General features: G+C 44.8%; 1 protein-coding gene across 1 annotated transcript; it reads left to right on the top strand.

Moving 5' to 3' along the window:
* The first annotated feature begins 469 nt into the window (after nucleotides 1-469).
* Nucleotides 470-23,128, top strand: CHMP4C (charged multivesicular body protein 4C). Its single transcript, XM_074318499.2, has 5 exons — nucleotides 470-1,023; nucleotides 17,630-17,807; nucleotides 19,936-20,050; nucleotides 22,616-22,781; nucleotides 22,956-23,128. Exons 1-5 carry the CDS (start codon nucleotides 834-836, stop codon nucleotides 23,018-23,020), a joined length of 714 nt encoding a protein of 237 aa, XP_074174600.1. The 5' UTR covers nucleotides 470-833; the 3' UTR covers nucleotides 23,021-23,128.
* Nucleotides 23,129-23,430: the final 302 nt, after the last annotated feature.

Here is a 23,430-nt window from a genome sequence, read left to right as displayed (position 1 = left end):
AAAGGCCTGTGACGTAGATCCCAACACCAGGGCACCCCATGAAAGGTTTCTGATACACTAACAGTCACGCTGGTTCCTAATTACAGCATCGGATGCAACAACCACACACACTCAGCTTCCTGACATTAGGGAAAGAGATGACCGCCATCTCAGCCCCTTCAAGCCACGGAAGGCTGATCTAGAAGTGACCCATGCCAGCTGGCAGCCAAGCGTCAGGGGCCTGCCCAGATTCCTCACCTGCAGAGACAAGCCCAGTCTGGCCAGCCGCTCCTAGAGAAAGCCGCTGGCCTGCACACCTGCGTCACAGTGGCAGACCCCTGTCCTGTGAGCCCATGCCTCCACACCCACACCCACACACCCCCGCGGGCAAGTCTGAATGCTTTTATTCACCAGGACAGAGACGGAGTACAGGAACACTGCACACACACACACACACACACACTCCACAAACACAACGCACAAACACGTATGGAACAAAGCATTTTGTTTATCAGGGTCTCTCTCTCTCTTTCTCTCTCCCCACAAGACCCCTGGGACATGGCTTTGCTGTCCCCAGCGGGGACAACGCGGCACTTGGCTGCGGTCCTGAGTTTTGCGCTCCTTCCCAGCTGTCCCCGAACTCCCCAGGGCAGGTGGCGCCAAGTCCAACTCCAGCGCCCTCCCCTCCCGGCCAAGCCGAGGGCGGGGCGCTGGCGCCAGGAAATGCCCAGGAGTGTGTGTCACCTGCCCCGACGACTTGTTGATTCCCAGGAGCGCCGCCTTCTAGGTTGGGACCTGGAGACTGGAGGACGGTCTCGCTGCCTGTCCCCCAGGCGGCCCCCGGCTCCACAGCCATGAGCAAGTTGGGCAAATTCTTTAAAGGGGGAGGCTCTTCTAAGAGCCGAGCGGCTCCCAGCCCCCAGGAGGCCCTGGCCCGACTCCGAGAAACTGAAGAGATGCTGGGCAAGAAACAGGAGTACCTGGAAAACCGAATCCAGAGGGAACTCACCCTGGCCAAGAAGCACGGCACGCAGAATAAGCGAGGTAGGCTCCGGGACTGGCCCCGGGGGACTCCCACCTTCCTGCCCCAGCACTTTCCTTGGGGACAGGCCAGCCCAGCCCACCGCACCTGTCCCCTGGGCGGCCAGGTGTGCTTCCACAGCCTTTCTAGGAACTGGCACTGACCCCCACACTGGGACTGCATTGAGCTGAGCCCTGTATGCTCCTGGAGGGCAAAATGTAAGGGGGCCCCCAAAATCTCAGTGACCAAGAGGAACACTATTTGTATGCAATATTTTAACAACTCAAAATTAATGCCAAAAGAAAAAATCCACGATGAACAAAATATCAAAATTTAAAATAAAGACAGGATCGTTATTATTGATTTTTTTTTTTTTTTTTTTGGTCTTTTGCCTCTGGCTCTTATGTGTTTTGCATGGCACTTCTTTATTTAAAATTCTGTTTTTAAATGGGATATTTTGTTCATTGTGGACTTTTTCATTAATTTTGAGTTTTAAATATACGGCATGAACATAGTATGTATCTTGATGACTGAATTTTTTGGCGCCTCCTTAAATTTTGCTCCTGGCTTGCTGAGCTCAACACTCAAAATCAGGCTTTCTACCCCGGGTTTGGCTGTTGAATCACACCTTTTAACTTGCATGCAAATCTCCAGCGAAGTATATTCTAGTAGTGTTGGTTTCCCTGATGCCTCAGCTGTCGGAGACTTTAGTTGGCTGTCATGCAGTCGAGACATTATACAACAAAAAGACAGGGAATTAAATATTAAATTTCCTAGCACTGGCTTTGCCACACACAAGGGACTTTGAGTCAGTAATGCTTCTTCGGGCCCCACATTGCACCTTGAACTTTTCTTTCTTTGTCAGAGTTAATTGGTTTCTTCGGTGTACAGCTCTCTCTATAGACAATAGATGTAAACAGCACCTGTGGAACATATAAAACCCAGCCAGAGGTTGAAGGGATTTGCTCTTTTAACTCAAGGTCAATGGCAGACCCTGAAATAGAAGTGGCCACACAGTACTCTGCTCACCACCAAAGCTGGAACTTGCCTTCTTAAGTCATAACGAAGCCTGGGAGATTGAGCTTCTCCCAAATGAGGCTGCCATTGTTCAATGCAGGAAAGGAATTATATCTCTTGGAGCTGACCTTGACTTCCTACTGGTTCCCATAAAAATGGTCCTGATACATTCACGCCCTCTGATTACCAACAATAGAAAAAAGTCAAGTTTCATCTTTTTCTGTGCCATTGCTTATAACTTTTGGCCACATTATAGCCTGTTTTTGAGTTAAGTGCTGGTTTCTATTTTTACTTTATGTCTGAAAATATTTTGGGGCGTTATCAAATGGCAATTTCTACAGAGGCACTGCCATTATGGCTTGCCAAAAACTCACTGGTTGTTCTGTTCCTCTGCCTTCCTCTTCAGTTTGATAAAAACTGATGTTTTTTTTATCAAACTGATGTTTGCTTAGTGTCTGTAAAAGGTTTTCTTTTCTTTTTTGTTTTGTCATCCGTCTGGATCTGTATGTAGCTTTATCTACTGTGGTTGCTTAGTAAATATTGGTTTCAAAAAATCTGAAAAATTGAACATCTGCGTCTAGGAAGTGGTAAAAATATACATTTGTTTTCGGAAGACCAAATTGTAAAACACATATAGAAATGTTCTGCAATTGGCAATGCACTAAAGTGTAAACAAGTAGACTTTATAAAGTCAGTAAAAAAAAAAAATAAATAAAGCCAGTGCTAGTTAAGAACATCGATCTGACTGCCTTAAGTCAGAGACGCTATACATGCAAGTGTCAAGTGCAGATACTCAATTGGTGTCAGAAAATCCATTTACTCTTTGTAGTTTATCTTTGGGAGCTACACCGGTGTTAGTCCAGGCCTGGTTCTACGGGGGCCCTTGGAGTAGGAAGAGCTGGTTAGCATGGGGTCATCTGCGATCTGAATGATGGAAAGAATGCGATGAGAGACCATGCTTTGGAATATCCTGGCAATATCGGCATCACCAAATAAACCTGGTAACTCATATACACATACTGTCTTCCATTGGCCCCTAAGAAGTATTTTCACACGCAACGAATGGAAGGCCCAAAATACTTGACAGAAATGGACCTTGTGTTACACAATGTCAGAGCTAGAATGGCTGTTATTTACATGATAATCAGGGTGACATGCACATGCAGTTGGACTTTTACTTCCAGAGGGGTTGGCCAGCAAACACGCTGTCGAGAGTACTAGTTGAGTAGTATTATGTCAGAAAGAACCACAGTTCTGGCGTCTACACATTCTCCCGCGGTCTATTTCTCTGCAACAACAGAAGTTTTGACGGCATTCTGACTGTCGAAAATGGGTTTTATTGGTAAAGTGAGGAACTCTGAAATGAGCATAGTAAGCGTTAGAAACGGGAGCTTATTGGCGAAGTTGTGTATATTCTCAACAGGTGGATTGGCCACCGGGGTTTAGAAGCACTTCCTTGCCCCCCACACAAGAACCAGTGGGAAGAATGTGCTGGGGGTGTAAGTAACTTACCGTCAGGATGGTACCTGAGGCTCCAGCTCAGGTCAGTGCAGTGTCTGGCCCTTGGTTCAGGTGGGTCTCTGAGCGAGTCCACCTCCCACAGGGCACAGCACCTGCCAGGGGACATCACTGCGTCTGCAGGGAGCCTTTCACATAAGGTGGGTTGAACCTAAACAGACATAAAGTGGGGACTTCATTGAGTTCGTGGAACAGGGTGAAAAATGGCTTTGTCTCTTGCCCAGTGTATGTTTGTTCCTAAGTGATTTGCGGGAGTTAGCCTGACACTTGCTCTCATTGTAACTTGTTGCAAAGCTGTGCGGTGGTAGCTAATGCTGCTCACTCCAGACTTCTTTGGCAGTCACCGTGATCTACCAGAACGAACCTGAGTGTGCCCCACCAAACTGGCTTTGCTGCAGCCAAGGCCCTGGTGATCCGAAAGAGTAATGGTGGGAACGAGATTCAGGAATTGCTTAAACGCTTTAAGAGGTCAGACATTCTTTTTTTTTTTTTTTTTTTTTTATTAATCAGTTTCAGGTGCACAAGACAAAGCAAAACTTAGACATTTATCATTTATATCCCTCACACTGTGTGAACCCCCCTCCCCCCATCCACTATCCCTCTGTACGTTCCCAAAACCTCTCACCTTCCCCTTATCCCCACCCCCCTGCCCATCTAGCAACCCTCAGTTTTTCCTCCATGTTTCCAAAACTGTTTCTGATTAGTTCATTCACTTATTCTTTTCTTTAGATTCCACATATAAGTGAGATCATATGGTATTTGTCTTTCTCTGACTTATTTCACTTAACATAATGTTCTCTAGGTCCATCCATGTTGTTGCAAATGGTAAGATTTCTTTCTTCTTTATGGCTGCGTAATACTCCATTGTATAAATGTACCACAGTTTCTTAATCCAGTCATCTACTGATGGGCATTTCGGTTGTTTCCAGGTCTTGGCTATTGTATATAGTGCTGCAATAAACATAGGAGTGCATAAAGATTTTTGAATTGGAGTTTTGGATTTCTCCGGATAGATACCTAGGAGTGGGATTGCTGGATCATAAGGTAGTTCCATTTTCAGATTTTTGAGATATCTCCAAACTGTTTTCCATAGTGGCTGCACCAATCTGCATTCCCACCAACAGTGCACCAGCGTTCCCTTTTCTCCGCATCCACGCCAGCACTTGTTGTTTGTTGATTTATTGATGATAGCCATCCTGACTGGGGTGAGGTGGTATCTCATTGTGGTTTTTATTTGCATTTCTCTAATGGTTAGTGAGGTTGAACATTTCTTCATATGTCTGTTTGCCATCTGTGTGTCCTTTTTAGAAAAATGTCTCTTCATGGGTCAGACATTCTTGAATGCGCTTTGTTCCCATTCCCGATAGGTCTCCTGCTCTCTAGCTAGGAGTGTGCTTGGTGGAAAAGCACACTTTTCATACATCACTTTTCTACTTCGGCTGAGCACGGCCCCGCAGAGCAGTTTCCAATCCTGGCTGTAGATCAAAGTCACCTTGATGTCTGGGTCCCATCCCCATAGATTGGGATATAATTGAGTGGGTGGGGCTTAGGCAGTGGTTGTTGTACCAAGTGCCCCCGGTGATTCTTTTCTGTGTCCAGAGTTTAGGATTAGGGACCCAAATCCACAGTAATGTTAATGAGGCAGAAATCTGAGTCCCTCAGTCTTGCAGCCCTTCCTAGCCTTTGTCACATTATGGCACCCAGGGGCACTGGTGATATTTGGCTGGCGGCCTCAGGAGCTGAGAGTACCAGTATCTTAACGCACTGCAAACCCTTCCCGCTGCACTGGTTTGGTGCAATGTCTCAGGGGTCGCTGTCCTAATCTCCTTTATGAAGTTTTTTTTTAAAATAGTATCACTGAGAGATGGTCATAGGTATTTTGCTTCAATTTAATATCCTGATCCAAGTTTTATGCACTTGATAGAAAGTAACTTTGTGTAGTAGGTAAGCGCCTGGGTGCCAGAGCTGACAGCCCTGGGTTTGGGTCCCAGCGCTGCCTGGGCTGTGTAACTTTAGACCACCTCCCTGGCCTGTCAAATTCTCAGTTTCCTCATCTGCATAACGGCTATGATAAGGCTGATTCTCAGAGCCATGAGGCTTAAAGACATGACTGTGTAAAGGCCTTTATTCAGTGTTCTATAAATACCAGCCAATGTAACGATAGCTTTTTTCTTTTTTTAAAGCTGAAATTGGCTTCCTAGTATGTTCCACTTACTGGCTCACATTTTGTCTTCTGGAATGACTTGGAATCAATCTACTCCATCTGTCACATGAAGACTTTTCACATATTTGAAGACAGCGGTCACCCCTCTGAGAGTCCTGTCCACAGCCCCACCTTGGTCACTTCCTCGGTTACCCCTTACTGGGCGGAAGTGTCCTTACCAAGGCCGGGGAGGCCAGGTAGCACCCCCTAGGACACACTGTGCGACTCTGAGAGTTCCCTTGAATTCACACCCTAGTCCCGGCCCCGTTGCATACCTTGTGCCAGCTGACCAACAGCTCCAAACACGTCCCTATGTAAAAAGGGGTGGGTCCAGTCTAGGGTGTCCGTGGGCCCCAGGCTGTTGGGCTGATGGAAAAGAAAGGCTAGGATGGGGGGAAGCGAAAGTGGCCCGAATTCCCTACGCAGGATCGTCACACATGACCCCAGTGGGAACCGGGTCCGAGGCCCACTGGGCCCCTTCCTCGGGCGTGTGTGTGGTGGACAGCCTGCCTCCTGTGTACGAGGCTCTCTTTGCAGCCTGGGCTGTATTTTGGGGCCAGGGCACCTTTGCTTTCAGAGTCACGCACAGACCTAGTCATCCTTGGGGCCAGGTGTGTGCAGCCCTGCTGGCTTAGCTCAGTGCTGGAACCCCTTCCGGCTCGGGAATTTGCTTTTTCTTACAGTCGGCGCAGAGCAGAATTCTGTGCGAGTGCTTCTGTGTGCGGAGAGCCACATCCGTGTCAGGTAGTGGAGAGCCAAAGGGTGAGGGCACCGGCCTAGCTCAGGTAACAGAGACAGAGACGGCAGGACCCAAGGATGGGAGTTCCCTTGGGAGCTATCACTTGCCTGGTGACCGCCTTTCTTAAGAGAGTTTCTCAAAATGTGATCGTCAGGTCACCTGCATCAAAGCTCCTTGAGGATGTTTGTTAAACTGGACACTCACGAGTACCTCCCTAAGCATTCCTATTTAGTAGGTCGAGTGCAGGGTCCAGAGATCTGAACCTAGTTTTCTTTAGGGATGTTCGTATGGTGCCGTGACTCTTGGTCCTAGACCCTTAGAAGGCTCTCCGCGTTTTCCAGTCTTCCAGCGACTACCAAGCACTGTAACACAGCGCTCTGTTTGCCTCCAGTTATCTGATTGTTTCTACCACACTGTGCTCTGGGGCTGGGAGAAGAACAAGCTTTATTCCTGGGGCATTAACTACCTATGTCTGGGCCGGGCATTCTTCTCACTCAACTGGCCTTCTCTGTCTGGAAAACACAGGGCAATGGAAATAGGACCCACCTCCAATCCCTCCCCCACCTCAGGAGTCCCCCTGCGTCCCCACCGCTGGGTGGGAGAACCAACACATCTGAAGCAGCCCTGGGAGCCCTGTCACTTACACGTTCTCGCTTTCCCACTCCCTCCCTGTGCCCTCTGAGCCCTGGCAAGGACCCTGCACAGACTCACACCCCCACTCTCTCACTCGCACACTGACCAGCACGGAGGGCTCTCTCTTTTGTTCTCTTAGTATAGCCTCAGTTTGCATTTCAGAGGCCATCTCAGTTGCTTTCCCCACTGCATTTGGAAGGGGTTAAACATCCAGGCCAGGTTGGCCCTCTCCCCCTTAGTTAAGTTATGTTAAGCTTTCATGTGGCGTTTTTACATGTGTTGCTATTGACAATCATCTTTTCAGTTGTCTTAAAATCAAGATTTTATTAATTCTAATTTTGTCTTACATATGAGCTATTTATTTTAGTTGAATCAGTCACAAAGGTGGTCAGCAGCCTTTTCTATGGCTGTCAACGTCTTGGTTAAAATAGACTGAGTAAGACAACCCATGGCAGAGCCTCACGGCATGCCGCCAGGGACCTCCACCCAGGATACCCTCTGCATGACAGTAACCACAGATCATCGGAGATTCTGCTAAGGAATGATTACCAGTTGGACAGATCAACGCTCAACGAGTTCAGTTATTCATCCAGCTATGACTAATACACCTGACCTACATTTCTAGCCATTATCATCTTAAATTGCCACCGTTGTCTCTTTTCCCTAGCAATGCCTCAATATGCCTTAAGAACTATAGTCCTAACACCAAACTACAGTCACACACCCATGGGCCACAAATGCTGGTTTATGAACTGATACTGTGTTAGCGTCATCAGATCCCCTGGAAAGCTTTTTAAAATGCCACACCAGGAGGTTCTGTGTCAAGAGATGAGGGATAAGGTTGAGGATTGCGGTAGTCAGAGCTTTCGGGATGGCTGTGACGGGCCTAAGGTTAGGACAGTGGTGGTGTATGGTGTCTCCTGGAGTCAGCATCCAGGAACCCGAGTGAAGACGGTTAGGAACTTCGTTTGCTGTGTTTCATCTGTGAACTCAGATTGGCTGCTAGTTACCACTGTCTTCTTTTCTGCTGCCTCAGAAACTGGAGTGCAGAGTATTTCTTTTCTAGAATCATTCCTTCAAGTATCTGCGGCATAGATTTTGACAGTCTGCTGGTGTGTGATAGCTACTTCCAGAAGGGTAATTGGTACAGTGTCTTGTGTTACGCAACCTTGCATCTAGTTTGCTTTTCTCGTTCAGGAATTCGGAGCGTTATTATAAATATTGGAACATTCATTTCTCCTCCTTCTTCTCCTCCTTCACCTTCTTCTCCCTCCTCCTCCTCATGTACATTCTACGAAGCTGAAGAATAGCCTACCATATTTTAGGAAATATTTACATTAAGCAAAGAATATAATTTTCCTGGATTTGTGCTATTTTGCTGTTTATTGAATCAGCTACAATAAGGTAGAATAAGGTAGAAAGTTTATTACTAACTTTATTATGCCAAAGTCACTGATTTGTACAGATTCAAGGATCTATGGCAGGAAATTACTATACGCTTGCCCTTGGGTGTACTTAGTGCTAGCAGTGTGTTTCTCAGTATTTAGGACTACCGTGTTTCCCCAAAAAATAAGACCTAGCCGGGCCATCAGCTCTAATGCGTCTTTTGGAGCAAAAATTAATATAAGACCCAGTCTTATTTTAATATAATATAAGACTGGGTCATATAATATAATATAATATAATATAATATAATATAATATAATATAATATAATATAATATAATATAATATAATATAATATAATATAATATAATAAATATAATACCGGGTAATATATAATAAATATAATATAATATAATACAATACTAAGTCTTATATTATTTTTGCTCCAAAAGACGCACTAGAGCTGATGGTCTGGCTAGGTCTTATTTTTGGGGAAACACGATACTTATTTCTGATCGGATTTCAGTTTCAAGATAACAGACAAGAAAAACGCATGCTACCCTAACCAATGAGATATAAAGCAAGGAATCTAATACTGAGATTTTTTTCGTTTATGTTGCTTTGCTCTGTGGGTAAGTTTTGGAAAGGGCACGAATGACCTATTTTGGTTTCATTTTTCAGCATATGCTTAAGTACCTGTGACTCAGTTTGTACTTTTAAGGGACAGCATTATCACAGATACTTGAAATATGTACCTCCAACCTGCACAATAACATTGAGGATTTATTTTTTTAAGTCACGTTCTCACTCTTTGCCTTACTAACCTCTGATTAGAACTTTCAGTACATGTGAGTAATGTGAGCTCCCCCTGCTTTCTCTATAATTTGATAGAAGTTTTAACCAACACACAGTTGGCTTAAAAGTTTGCAGAAGGAGGAACCAAAAAGCAAGAATAAATGTGGATTAAATATAAAACAGATAGTATTATTAAATATTATTTCCTCAATAATTGACTCTCCTGTACCCGAGGGTTTGATTACTTACCTCAAACAAATGGTACTAATAGGGAATTGCTTCTGGAACTATTTGGGGCTAAGTCCAGAGTTTATATGGCCCTGCTTTCAACCAGTAAGAACTCAAACCTGCACAATGGCTGTTCCAGCCCACTGCCACGTCCTTCGCTTAGGGATTTCTAACTTGTGGGTATTTCCAGTGAGGGGGTGTGGGGCAGATAAAGCCCCACTTCCATCTGCTCTGTGTGTCACTTCCATCAGCTCTACCTCAGACCGTGTTTCCCCGAAAATAAGACCTAGCCAGACAATCAGCTCTAATGCGTCTTTTGGAGCAAAAATTAATATAAGATCTGGTTTTATTTTACTATAATATAAGACTGGGTCTATAACAACATAACATAACAACATAACATAACATAACATAACATAACATAACATAACATAACATAACATAACATAACATAACATAACATAACATAACATAACATAACATAACATAACATAACATAACATAACATAACACATAACACCGGGTCTTATACTATTTTTTTCTCCAAAAGACGCATTAGAGCTGATTGTCTGGCTAGGTCTTATTTTCGGGGAAACACGGTAGTGACATCAATACCAACATGGGCATGGCTACCTTCAAAACAAAACAAACCCCCAAAAAGCAAGCCGACGAAAACGGCGATTTTTAAAAATTACAGGACAGGAAAAGTTGATTATTCTCTGCTAAAAGTCAGGAACCCTTGCATTAGAAGTTCAATTCTTGATTTAAAAATTAAAGTTCAATGTCAAGCACCTAACTTAAATGAAGTTTACACTTTTATATTTGTCTAACATAGAAATTTAGAGGAGTGAAATGATGCAACCATAATATTTGACATGCACTTTGGACATTTTATTTTCTATTCAAACATGAATCTCTAGTGACTTGTTTGGTTCTTTCACACCGGTTGTATGCTGCCTGGGCAGAGTGGGTGTGTCCTGTTTGCTAGAGCAATAACATTGTGCAACAGGTTTTCCCAGTGGGCAGTTTACATGACCAATTCTTTGCATGTATTTTATACCTGTCAAGTGAAAGTCAATATAGCCTTGGAGTCTGAACAACGATATTATTCTAACTCAAAATTTCTACTGCAGCAAGAAAAAAATTATAATTATGTTAAATAAATGTATACCTACTTTACAGATCACATATGCAAGAGCCTATGTTTTATTATTTTGTGAGCAGTTTGAAAAGTTTCATTTGTGGAAACTACCTGGATTTATTGGGTATGGTTCTCCCACTTATGTTTGAAAAAGGAAAGAAGAGTATAGGTCATCATCAATTTCAAGGTAATCTTATTCTTAAATAACTTCAAATAGTAATAGTAATAGTCACCCTGAGGAAAGGAGCTGTGTATTTCCTGATATTTGGTGATCTTAGGATCTCAAAGCAATAATCATACAATTATAGACAGTGAAAGTGAAAGGGGCTAGAGGGGTATAGTTTGTGGGTTCTCAGAGGACCTTTAAGCCACGGGCACAATGGTAGAACATACTGCTGCATCGTGTGAATAGAAAATATTTGTTTATAAATAGAATATAGAACCATATTCTAGAACACACACACACACACATACACACAGAAATGCACACAAATACACATATACGCATATACACACATGTAATATAAAACTACATCCATAAGTACATGTGTCCACCCTATAGAATTAAGAATAGCCAACTATTTCTGAATTTCTCTGTTTACTATTGCTGGTTTCATATTCATACTGTTTTCTCTATATTCTAGGCAATAGCAGGCCCACAGGTTACCAGTTTGTGAGCTTACTAATAGTACTAGCAAGAAAAACACATTCATTAAATTAGCTATATATTCTGCCTGGTGTTAAACATTAACTGGGCTTTTACAAAGAATATCAAGTAAATTTTAATTAATACATTGGGATGTTGTTCCAACAACAGGTTAATTACGCAAAAACTCAGCCCCTCATTACTGGCTTGCTTGCAGCCGTAGTCCACTTGCAAATGCCCTTTCCTTAGAACATCCCTTCAGCTCCTTGCTTGTCCTGTCAGGCACCTGCTTTGCGCTGCGTAATCCCGTCGGGCACTGCTGTGCTCTCTTTCCTGTTAGCTCGCGGTTTCCCTTTTTATGGCGTTCAGTATTGGCGAGCCCTCTAAAATATGGAGGTTACCTGTACAACCCAGCGAGTGTGGCAAGCTGGTGTGATTTGCTCAGTTCTGAGGTTCCGAATCTCTGATTTCTTACATATCTCAGCCAGAAACCCGGGTTAGCAGGAGCTCTGCAGTAGGGGAGAGAGGATGGGGGTGCTGGAAGGGGCCGTCTGTGCCATGCCTGCATCACTCATGTTCCCCAGTGAACAGTGTGTCTGAGTCCCTTGTGGACAGTCATCTGTTTCAACACGGCCTCCTCTGGGACACCCTCCCCTGCCCTCCAGAGAGAGCTTACACTCCTCTGTGTGGCCCCTGGACCTGGTACACGTCTCGTGTCATTCTCCTCTGTCTCCTCTGCTGCTTGAGGCGAAGGATGTCACGTACGCATGCTCGTATCCCTGGGCACAGCTCCTGTAACATAGGAGGTGTTTCATAAATGCTCCTTGAATGAGGAATAAGTGAATGAAGGCCCATTTCCTGTTTTTCCTCCTCTGAGATTGGAGTCTCATACCTTTGTGCCCGCAGCACCTCCCGTGGTGCTGGGTGGCTGGCGGAGCTTCCTATGCGCTTGTGGACTGACAAGGGGAGGGATAAGGAATATTTTCGAGAAGTGAAGAAGGCCAGGGAGGTTTGCGATGAGGTGGCCCTGGCCAAATGAGTGCTAGACTTTTCTACTATTCATTCCCCCAGCTGTTTCTAATCGAACCCTTGACTTTGAACTGAAACAGTTTGGTTTTGTTCCGTTTGTGGAATGCTTAGGAAGCTGCTTATTCAGATTGTGTGTTTTGAGAGCTAAAACACGCGGCCACAGACTTCAGAAGGTGTTCTGTAGTGACTGAAGTGACTGGTAGGTGAGTAAGAACGGGGCTTACATTAAAGTTTAGTAAAGTGTCTCCAATTAAACAACGTGATTATGAGACTTCGTCGTTAAAGGCAAAAGAGGACGTAACCAATTACGGGTGCCATATGTATTTTAAGCCCTCTCTGGGATTACTTTTTCCAGACTTTTCTAGAGACCATCTCTTCGCAGGACAGAGACGAGCTGTCATAAAGCAGTTTCCTAGTCTGCAGTCATGGATATGTTGGTTCCTAAAAGCTTCTTCCTTGGCCAACTAAAGGATCCCCAATGCACCCACGTGCACACCCTGAGTGAAAGGACAACAGATGGACCTTGTTGCCCTCGTCATTACATGAGCAATGAACCTGCAGTTCTTTTCTGCTGTTTTAAGGTCTTTTCCTAGGTGACCGAAGCCTTCCTGCTCTGGCAGCATGGTGAAGTCGTACAGGGCTAGCTGGATTTGGGTTCAAGGGGATAATTCTCCAGTTTCAGTCCCAACCCTCAGCAGGCTGGAGTGCAGGCTCTTCATGCTCCCCCAGCAGCAGGGGACAGAGGACATGTCTGTGACTCCATTGCTGGAGGCGCATCACTGCTATGCAAGGAGACGATACCCGCCGGCCCGCTGTTTCTCCACCACAAAGGAATACAGTCAATTCCTTTGTTTTATGATGAATGTCATCCAGGTTTCACCAGCTGCTGCAAAATACACACAGGAGCTTGGGAGATTGAATTGCACCTTCCATGCAGGTTAAGTTACACAGACCTAAAAATGTTCCTCTTTGCCAAATCAGGAGCGAGCCTTCATTTGCAGGATTTGTTGCGTGTCTTGGAAACAGTACAGCTGTTACTCTCCCAGATGGTTTATTAGAAGACAAAGTCAGAGCCTGTCCGATTCATGGTGGGCTGCTGGCATCGTCATTGCATGTGAGAAGCAGATCACGGGGAGATGCCTCACGTCCGCTTCTTGGCTCTTTGGAACAGAAGCCTCTTGTCTTAGTGTTGGGAGAAGCTGACAGTGCCTGGCAGAATTTGCGAGAAGTGTCAGGTGTCCTGGGGCCAGATCCAGCCATGCGGGAATCACCGGTTTTGCTCACACCAGGTTTTCTTGAAAATTGTAAATCAGCTTTTAAATTGGGGGGGATTTTGCATGCGAATCCAGGCACCTTGCTTCTTTGAACCAGGGGAAGCCTGGGCCTGCATGGCAGCCGTGGACTGGAGCCCAGCGGCATTGCTTCCATGAGAGCAGCACTGTTTTCTCCAGTCGCCACGTCCCATCCTCCCTGTGGCTCCCTGATGCCGGGGCCAGTGCCCACTGCCATTCATTACCACGCTGGCACGGTTTGCTATTGTTACAGTAGAGCAACGTGCCTCTAGCTTTTTCTCTCTCACAGGTGAGAAAACAAAGAAGGCCTTTCCCCTCACCTCTGTCTGCTTCACTTACTTTCATCCCCTGCCTGGCTCCCCAGAGCTGGGGACTCTGGTGCAGGCCAGTCTGTAGGTTGTGGTGTGGGAATGATAGTGTCAGTTGAGATCGCAATGCTGGGTGAATTTTCAAGTTTCTCTCCCACATATTTTGAAAGGCAGCTACCATATGTTAACAGAGGCATTTAAAATTGTGTCCCAACCAGAACTTACTGTTCTTATAACAAGCATTTGCCAGGTTAGGCATTATACCACGTTGTTCACACCACATGGTTCTGACAACCGTGTGCAGGAGACTATGATGGGGCCTCTGAAGTCTCTGGTATTCAGTGATGATGCACTATGTGCCAGACACTGCACGAAACACTTTGCATATGTTATTTCACTTAATCCTCAACAATTAAATGCGCTGTAGCTGTTTTCCAGGAAGCCACTTACGTAAGGTCTCATAGCTATGGATAGATGGAGCCTGGATTTCAGAGGAGGCAGACTGACTCCAGAATACAGTGTTCTACTGTCATCTTCCAGGTGTCTTTGTTGTTGTTGCTGTGATTCAAATGAACAAACATCACTTACAAAGAGTTAAGGTCACACGCTGAGCTTCTTATGCAGTTATTAATTGAAAGAGGTGGGATTGAAACATCTGGTGGCTCCAAAGCCTCATCCTTTATAGTAACTTGCTTCCTGATTTGCAGACAGTAATCTAAAGTTAATTCTTACTAGGAAACATGGCGTACTTTTTAATGGAGAACTTTAAATTTTTTCTCAGAAAAAAAAAAAAAAGGAAAAGTCTTTTGGGTCAATAGGTTCCAAATAAGTGTAGACGCAGAACCAGCCTGACGAGACAGGGAGGGGACACACTTTGAACATTCCCCTGTGGGTATGGTGGGTGGGGAGCTCGGCTTCTCAGGGTGAGTAGTGATACTCTGTTGAAGAGTATTTCCTGCTGCACCTTTGGAAAAGTGGAGCTCTTTTGTAATGTCACATTCCTGTGTTGGTGATGTCTGGTGAAAAATGGGTAACTTGTTGCTCAGTGGTCTCAGAAATAAGATAGACCATCTTAATAATTAGTGAATGTTAAATAAATAGCAATTATTAGTAATAACATCAAGTTGGGAAGTCCCTACTATGCCCAGGGACCATGTAAAGTGTTTTCCATAAATTAATATTGATTTTTAAGTCTCCCAGCCTTCTGGGGATTCTGTCCCCACATCCAGAAGAGCAAACTGAAGCTCAAGAAAGGGAAGTGACTTCCCCAAGAGCACACACCTACCGAGGACGGAAGAAGGACTCACACTCTGGCCTTGGAGGCCATACGTTTTCCATTGCACCAGGTGCATCAAATGATCAGGTTTATTCATGTAATACTCGTGTGTTTCATCTTCTGTAAAGTAGGCCAATAATAGCATCTACTCTTGGAGTTTTTATGGAGTTAATGCCATATGTCACATAATGCACGTAAAGCATTTTGCCCAAGCGTGGCCTATAGCAGATAATCAATGTCAGTTTTTGATACGTATTTTATTGGCCATGTGCTAGGTAGGTACCGGGGAAACAGGAGAGCAGAATCTTTCTTCAAAGGGGAGGTGGGTGGAACTGATTGTACAAGTCATTATGGGACAGTGTGATCAATGTAGCAGCAGCTATGGGTCCACAGGCAGGGTGTCAGCACAGGGAGTTGACCGGCCATCCTCCCTGTGGGGGCAGGAAACCCTCATACAACTCTGATGTGAAGAGCCTCTCCACAGAGTGGTTTTGTGAAAAGACCTTGATGCCAGATGACTTATAAAAAATGTTTTGGCTCTTTTCTAAAGGAAAGGTTAAACAAATAGGAACTGTTCTATAAATAAGTGTAAGTACTGTTCAGCAAGCACTGAAATTGTGGTGTTGCATCTGGAGAGGGAAGCAGAACAGAGCCTGAGTTAACCCTGGACCCCCACTGTCCACAGGGCAGGGAAGGGCGGGGAAGAAAAGTCACGTCCCACACCCAAATTAAAGCCTTTCTTTGGCAGCTGTGGGAACCCCCAGGCTGTCTGCCTGCTCCCTACCCACTGAAGGCAGCTGCTTGCAGGCATGCCCCACCCACTTCTTCCACAGAGCTTTGCACAGCCTTCCCTTGAGAGAGAGAGAGAGAGAGAGAGAGAGAGAGAGAGAGAGAGAGAGAGAGAGAGAGAGAGAGAGAGAGAGAGAGAGGCCTCAGAGACAAACACACTAACAGAACCACAAGAGGCACATCAACTCGTGCTGACTATTCTAGCCTCTTAGTTACACCTGTGAACCCATAAGATCAGAAGAGTCTCGGGACAGGTGATTGCATGAAAGAGAAGGATCAAGATAAGGCAGGCAAACAGCTGAACCCAAGGGAAGAGAAATAATGGAAGAAATAAAAAAATGTTAGAAACAGAACTTGGATTAGCATCTTCAGGGAGATTCCAGAGGCGATTGCATTATAAGACGAGAATGGGCTGCCACATAAATGAACAGCTAGAAGGAAACGTTCTTAGAAATTGAAAGCATAATTTAAAATAAATCAGTGAAAGGGTAAAAAAAAAAAAGAATAACTAAACTGAAGACTACTTAGCGATCTGGAATATACAGTTAAGGAATTCTCCAAGAACGTAGATCAAAAAGAGAGATATATTGATAGACTGAAGGATAGACCCAAGGAATCCAATATCCGTTGCAAGAGGATTTCAAAAGAGAGAACAGAGAAAGAATGCTTTGAAAGGGTCACAGTGTGGGTGATAATATAAACATGAATAGGGATTTCAGAAGAAAGGAGGCTGAAATAATGGAGGGGAAAGAAGTAATTAAAAAAATTAAAGAATACCATTTCCACAAAATGAAGGAAGCCTTGACTCTTCAGAGTAAAAACACTCAATAAATGCTTACTTGAGAAAAGAAAAAAAAAAAAAGGAGGCATGTACCTAGACTTACTGGTGAAATTTCCTAACTGCAAGGTAAAAAATAAAGTCTTAAAGATTTCCAGAGAGGAAACAAGCAAACAGATTATCTACAAAGGGTATTGAGATATCATTTCTCTGAAGGCAATACTTCTGTCACCAGTATGCCATCTGATTCTTGAGTGTGACTCTAGCAGTTGATTTCATGGGCGCTCATGGTTAGACAAAACCTTAACGGCCCATCTCCTAATCATTTCAGACCAAGACATGCCGTTTGGCCTCCTAGAGTTTGGACTGCCACTCACTGTCTACCTTCAAGCAAGTCATATAACTTGTCTGGGTCTCAATTAACTTGTCTTTGAAATAAGGAAACCGGGCTAGAGTAAACAGTCATTAAAGTTCTTCCTTCCTCTAAAGTTTTATTTTTCTCTTGCATGACTTTTTACTCCTATTTTTGTATCTATCCTTTTTTTTTTTTTTTTTAAATCCAGTACTGACAGAAACAGTTCCGTGGTGTGTTTTATGGACTATGAAAATTGACTTTTCATCCTATGACACATGCCAGGTCCTTGGATGCAAAGAATGACAGTGTTTGCAGGAGTGATAGGTGGTGCAAGTGACGGGAAGACAGGGCTTCCCCTTGAGTGTCTCAGCTTTCCCTGGTCTCCTCTGTGTCTGTAGGGCGACAACAATGCTGAGTCCATGGTTGGCGCTGAGCAAATGACCCCCGAGGAAGGGACTGGGCTCTCGCCTTACAAACGTGGCTTCTCCCATATTTAGCTGCATTACAGGCACTAAAGAGAAAGAAGAGGTTTGAGAAGCAGCTCACACAGATTGACGGCACACTGTCCACCATCGAGTTCCAGAGAGAGGCCCTGGAGAACTCTCACACCAACACCGAGGTGCTGAAGAACATGGGTTTTGCGGCCAAAGCCATGAAATCCGTCCACGACAACATGTGAGTGGCTTTGGGCTCCGTCTGAGCCAGAAATCCCCTGGGTGTTGGGAGAGCTGGAGGGTGACTGGGGCAAGAGTGGACTTACCCTTTTGAGCCTTTTTGGACATGTCGGGAAGGAATGCTCCCTCAGAGAATGAGAGGAAGTGATGGTGGCAGAAAAACAAAACAAAAAAAGAAAACATGGCGGACGTTCATGTTGCCTTTAAGGTTTCCCAGTCGCCTGACAGGCCACCTGTAACTTCTCATCTCATAATTTAAAAAAAAAGCTTCAATGTCAACACCTGTGGGTGTGTTAGAATGATGGCAGAGTGGTTGTCAAACGTGGGTGGGAATCAAAATCACCCGGAAAGCTGCTTATGAGAATACAGCTGCCCAGGCTCCTGGAAGGAGGGTAGGGCCTGGACCTCTGTGTTTGTAACCTAGGTCCTCAGCTGGTTCTGATCCTAACCATGTATGAGAACCACTGCCACAGAATAATAGTTACGAACATGGATTTGGGGCTCCGATTTTCTGGGTGATAATCCCAGGTCCACTGCCGACTATTCTTGGGCACATTACTTCGCCCCTCTATTCAGTTTCCATTTCTGTACATTGGAGACAACAATAGTATTTGCCTCATGTGGTTATTGCAAATACCATTCGCAATACCATGAGACATCATTTGCTTAGTTCCTGGTATGAAGTAAGCGATCCATAATCAGTATTCATAGTGGTCGAGGGGTGAGTGACCATGGGCGTTGTATTCATACTGGGAAGTCACTGCCTGGGGCCTGACCCGTTCCGGAGATTAAATACGACAGTGAAGTCTGAGTGAAGACGCACAGAGCAGTGAGAGCCCGAGGGAGGCGGAGAACTTCCCATGGATGGGAAGAGGTGAAGAGGGCCAGGCCGGGGTCGGCGAAGACACTTTTGCTAACATTTTCTTGCCTTGATGACTCACTGATGGTCAGCCATACTTTTGACGGCTGCAGAAAGATCATTATAGTCCCCATCAGAGCCCAGAGCCTCTCACCTTGCTGGAAGCCGGGGGCTAAAGTGTTTTAGAGAATCAGGTCGTTTAGCCACTTCCTCCCATCGTGTTCCTTTTGAGAAAAGTTCACCCCCAGCCCCAAATTTCAATGCTCCTTTTTATACATACATACTTTATATGTTTGTCACAAATAGAATGATAAGAATTAGAAATAAGGGGGGGCAGGAGAGTGGGCAACGTGTTCTTTCTGATTACTGCATGAAATTATATCGAAATACTCAGCTTTTTCTGGCAAACGTGCAAAAGACTTATTCCTCTGGGAATCAGAATTTCAGGGGTTGGGTTGCTTAATGACAAGGAAACGCATCGCGTCTCTGGCACCGTCAGTTGGGCCTCATCCTGGAGAAGCCGTCCAGGTCCTGTACGTCAGCCCCTGACCACTTAGGCCCATGGTTAGGGGCCCGGGGCGGGGGGGGGGGGTTCCTTGAAGCAGCTGTACACCCTGGGCCTGGGCTGCCCGATGCCTTTGCTGCAGTTGCTGGTCCTTCTCAGGTGATTTATGCCTAATCCTGCCCTTACCAGTGAGCGCCCAGGGGGGCAGCAGCCCTGGGGAAGCCCAGAGGGATTCAGGGCCACCAAGCTACTGGGCGAATGTGACAGTCCTCTGGTTCCAGAATTGAGCTCCTACAAAAGGCTGCTGCCACTCAGGGGCTGCTGAGAGCTGTTCCAGCTTATCTTACTCATGGTGGTTCTTGGGGGTCCGTGACATTATTTCCTGCAGCCTTGATACCTAGTAGCATATATTTAAATTTTACATATGCCTTACCAGATAAAATTTCAAAATGGGTCTACAAGGATTCTTATAAAATAATTGCTATAAAATAATTTGCTCTCTCAAACGTGACTCCCAAATGTCGTGGCTATTTATTTAATATCTGAAAGGTATTACAGGATTATACATGCATGTACAGGATTATTCATTTTTTGAAAGGCAAATCACTTTTAAAGTTATCAAGGTCACCGCCAGGAATTTTTGGGGTCCTACTGAAATAACTAAGCATTTATATTACATGGACTCATTGTTTATATGGGATTATATCTGAATTCTTAATTTTAAAGTAAAATCCTAAACTATTTCAACCAACGATGCTTTCTCAGGGATCTGAACAAGATAGATGATTTGATGCAAGAGATCACGGAGCAACAGGATGTCGCCCAAGAAATCTCAGAAGCGTTTTCTCAACGGGTTGGATTTGGCGACGACTTTGATGAGGTAAGTGGGTGACACGACCTAAAGGATGGAGCACGACGGCTGCTGCAAAGCCTAGCTTCCCACCATGCAGAGCAGGCAGCACTCCTTAAATGTTTCCTTACATATCATCAAAGAATCCATGACATTTGCTAGCAATGTCCTTACAAGGGAAGTGAAGTGTTAGTAGCTCTGATCCGAAGGAAAGATGACTACAGTTTGGCAAACAGCCCCTCGTTAAGTCTTCAGCTATTAAGGAAAAGCAGTGTGTCATTATGTAAAGCGCGTGACTTTAATGGTGGAAGCCGAAATGGCCCATAATGAGGAGGAATTGAGTGCTTGCACATCTGGGCAAAACAAAACAGGCTGTGTGACTCTGCCAGGAACAGACGCATCGTGCGCTGTGGATGCTAAAGGAGAGGTTAGGCTGCCTCTGTTCATTACTCAGGCTATGAAACAAAGTAAACGTGGCGGGCGTATTAACACACACAGTCCACTTGGCTGAATCAGTCCAATGAGACAGACTGTAATTATAATGGTGGAGTCGGCCCTGTGAATTTCAGTGGTCCTACTCGAAGCACAACAAGTAGGATGGGGACAGATTCGGAAACGTTTCCAGTTCTCAGAGTAGCATGGTGAAAAACGTGACTTCCTACATCTACGTGCCACTAAAAATGACACCTCTGCTAAGGGGAGATGTGGCTCCACAGAATCCCAGAAAATGAGGATTGGGGGTCAACAACTTTTAAAAATGGTGTGTCCCAGGAGTCGGAAAATTTTGGCTTTCAGGCCAAATCCTAGCCCATGAGCTAAGGATGGTCTTTACGTGTTTAAAGGATTGCAGAAAACACCACCACCAATAACCATGAGCAATAACCAGTATGTGACAGAGACCATGTTGGCCTGCAAAGCCTGCAAAGTGCTGTGTGGTCCTTTACGGAAAGCTGGCCCAGCCCTGGTGAGGCTCACAAGCTTCGAAGGGCTCCCGGCTCCTGAGGACCTCTGGGTGGGCCGTTTCACTAAACTGTGTATAACGCCCTTCACTTCTCTGCCCCTTAGTTTTCTCATCTATAAAAAGAAAGTTACTGGATCACTAATCACTACAGTTTCTTAAATTATAAAATTCTTTTACCAATGAATGAATAAGTGACTGGTACCTGATGGAGGAGATGATGATTCTGTCAGCATTTGGGAAAGAAAATATCACCATCTTTTCAGTGCTGTTAATAACTATCAAGCATTCCTCGTAATCCTGGGCACACATTCAGTGTGGGGTAGCGTGCTCTGCGATTAGTGTCTTTACTGTATTTGTTCCTGATGGTTTCCTGAGTAGAAATCGGACCTCGGAATATTTGTTCTGAAGGGGCTTGATCTATACAGCCCGTGGGGACTCATGCAGCATACAACTGCACGGGGCACACTAGCTCACACACACGCTCAGGGTTTCTTTCCTTTTCGTGGGTAGGTGTAACCATGCATGTGGTCAGAGAGTTGTTCAGCTTGCGGCATCTCTGACACACATGGGTGACCAGATGTGGTTGGCTTACGGATTTCCTCTTATGGCCGATGGTATTACCACTCTCATTTTAATAGAGGGGAATTATTTGCTTATGTGCTTTTCTCCCACATTCAATCATGACCAGTCCCTCCTTCCAGGTGGGACTGTTGGTTCAACGTTGCATCCCCAGGTCTGCGTTCAGTGTCAGGCCAGGAGTGAGCCCTCAGTAACGTTGTTCAATGATGAATCAGTGAAGAAACGAAGACTCTCCTTGGTCGACTATAAAGTGTCTTAGGTCACTTGTAGTGGGGACAACCTCATAATTCTAACGATGACAAATTTCGTTTAAACTCCCAGCCTCTCTCAGGGGAGCTGGACTCTACCTGAGGGCCCACGGAGCTCATTAGATCTGAACTACAAGTGATATCCTATCTGCTATAAGGCGACTTAAACCCTTAACGCCTCAAACTAGTCTTGTGACTCCAATGGACTTGGGATGGAGAGCAGTTCAGAATTAAACCAGACCCTGGACCTGTTGCTGAAAGAAAGAAATACAGTACACCTGCCTTGAGTTGCAGTTTCCCAACCCAAACACACAGCGTCTTTATATGGGCTTTGGCAGTTTGAGAAAGGAACTGTAGTATCTTGGAGCGTTTTACTGTCTGTCCGTTTTATGCTTTTGCCACACCTGTTGTTTTACTCTCAGTAACACTAGCCCAGTGAGAGTATTGATTTCCTCCAGTTCGAGTTTCACAGATTCTCAATTTTTGACAGTAGAAAAGAGACACTGGAAAACTGACAGACAAGGAGTAGATTTCCTGGAAACGGGAGGTTTTATATTCAGCTAGTACAAAGTACTTGAATCACTGTTTACTGAAGTATTAGATTAACTACAACAAATTTGCACAACCCAAAATATTCATTTTCAGTCATTGCTCAGTGTTGCAAACAAGACTTCGTCTTAAAATAAATATTCCATTTCACTGGGTTCTTACATATCAGTTGGGTAGCAGATGTTCTTGTTACTGGGTTTGAGGAAACCCACTGCTTGAAACGTTAATTCCATCATTCTTTCTTTCTCCCGTGTTCAGGATGAATTGATGGCAGAACTTGAAGAATTGGAGCAGGAAGAATTAAATAAGAAAATGACAAGTATCCGACTTCCAAATGTTCCGTCTTCATCCCTCCCGGCTCAGCCTGACAGAACACCAGGCAGAACGCAGGGTCTGTCCTCCACTGTACAGCGTTCCCGAGCAGGTTTGTCCCCATGTCCCCTACCTGTGGTCACGTGATTGCCTAAAATGATAGCCGGTTTTCTCCCTTTTATCACTTATTTTTCATCCTATAACTACATAACCTTTTAATACATAGTTTTCTGTGCTGAAAGTGTGCATGCCACCAATGACTAATTTTCCCCATTTTATGTTCTAGCATCTTCCAGGAGGGCAGAGGAAGAGGATGATGATATCACACACTTGGCAGCTTGGGCTACTTAAATTAAAACGGAATTTTTGGACACCTATGTTAATGAGATGTACAGAGGACATAAAAAAAATGTGTTTGCCAAGTTCAGAAGTTAACAAAGACCCTGTTTTGTATTTACACTGGATGAGTAATTGTCTTTTAAGTCTCATAAATGAAAGTTCAAAAAAGGAGTCGTGTCAGACAGAACCAGGGGTGGGAAGGGACTTTAGTGGTGGCATCTTAGGGGGTCTCTCCACACGACGGGAGGGACCTTCCACCTTGTTAACGGCTCTTTTCCAGTCCTGGCCCATTGTTGGTGCTCGCGGAATCCTGTTAACGTATAAAACATGTAACAGATTGTAAGCCACTTCGGAGGGATGCGTGTAGGGGAGCTGGGGAAAAGAACTTTGTGTTCTCTGCAAATCCAAGTGCGTGGTGTGCG

Source organism: Rhinolophus sinicus, chromosome 7, assembly GCF_057876585.1.
Source record: "Rhinolophus sinicus isolate RSI-liver-muscle chromosome 7, RSI-T2T, whole genome shotgun sequence".
NCBI lineage: Eukaryota > Metazoa > Chordata > Mammalia > Chiroptera > Rhinolophidae > Rhinolophus > Rhinolophus sinicus.
This window is presented reverse-complemented; position numbering and strand designations above follow the sequence as displayed.

What these genes read in the sequence shown, in the direction of transcription:
- CHMP4C (XM_074318499.2), top strand. Translation starts at nt 834, where the DNA reads ATGAGCAAGTTGGGCAAATTCTTTAAAGGGGGAGGCTCTTCTAAGAGC. An exon ending in TTGGCGACGACTTTGATGAG is followed by an intron (nt 20,051 to 22,615) that starts GTAAGTGGGTGA and finishes TCCCGTGTTCAG; the next exon opens with GATGAATTGATGGCAGAACT. An exon ending in TGTACAGCGTTCCCGAGCAG is followed by an intron (nt 22,782 to 22,955) that starts GTTTGTCCCCAT and finishes TTTATGTTCTAG; the next exon opens with CATCTTCCAGGAGGGCAGAG.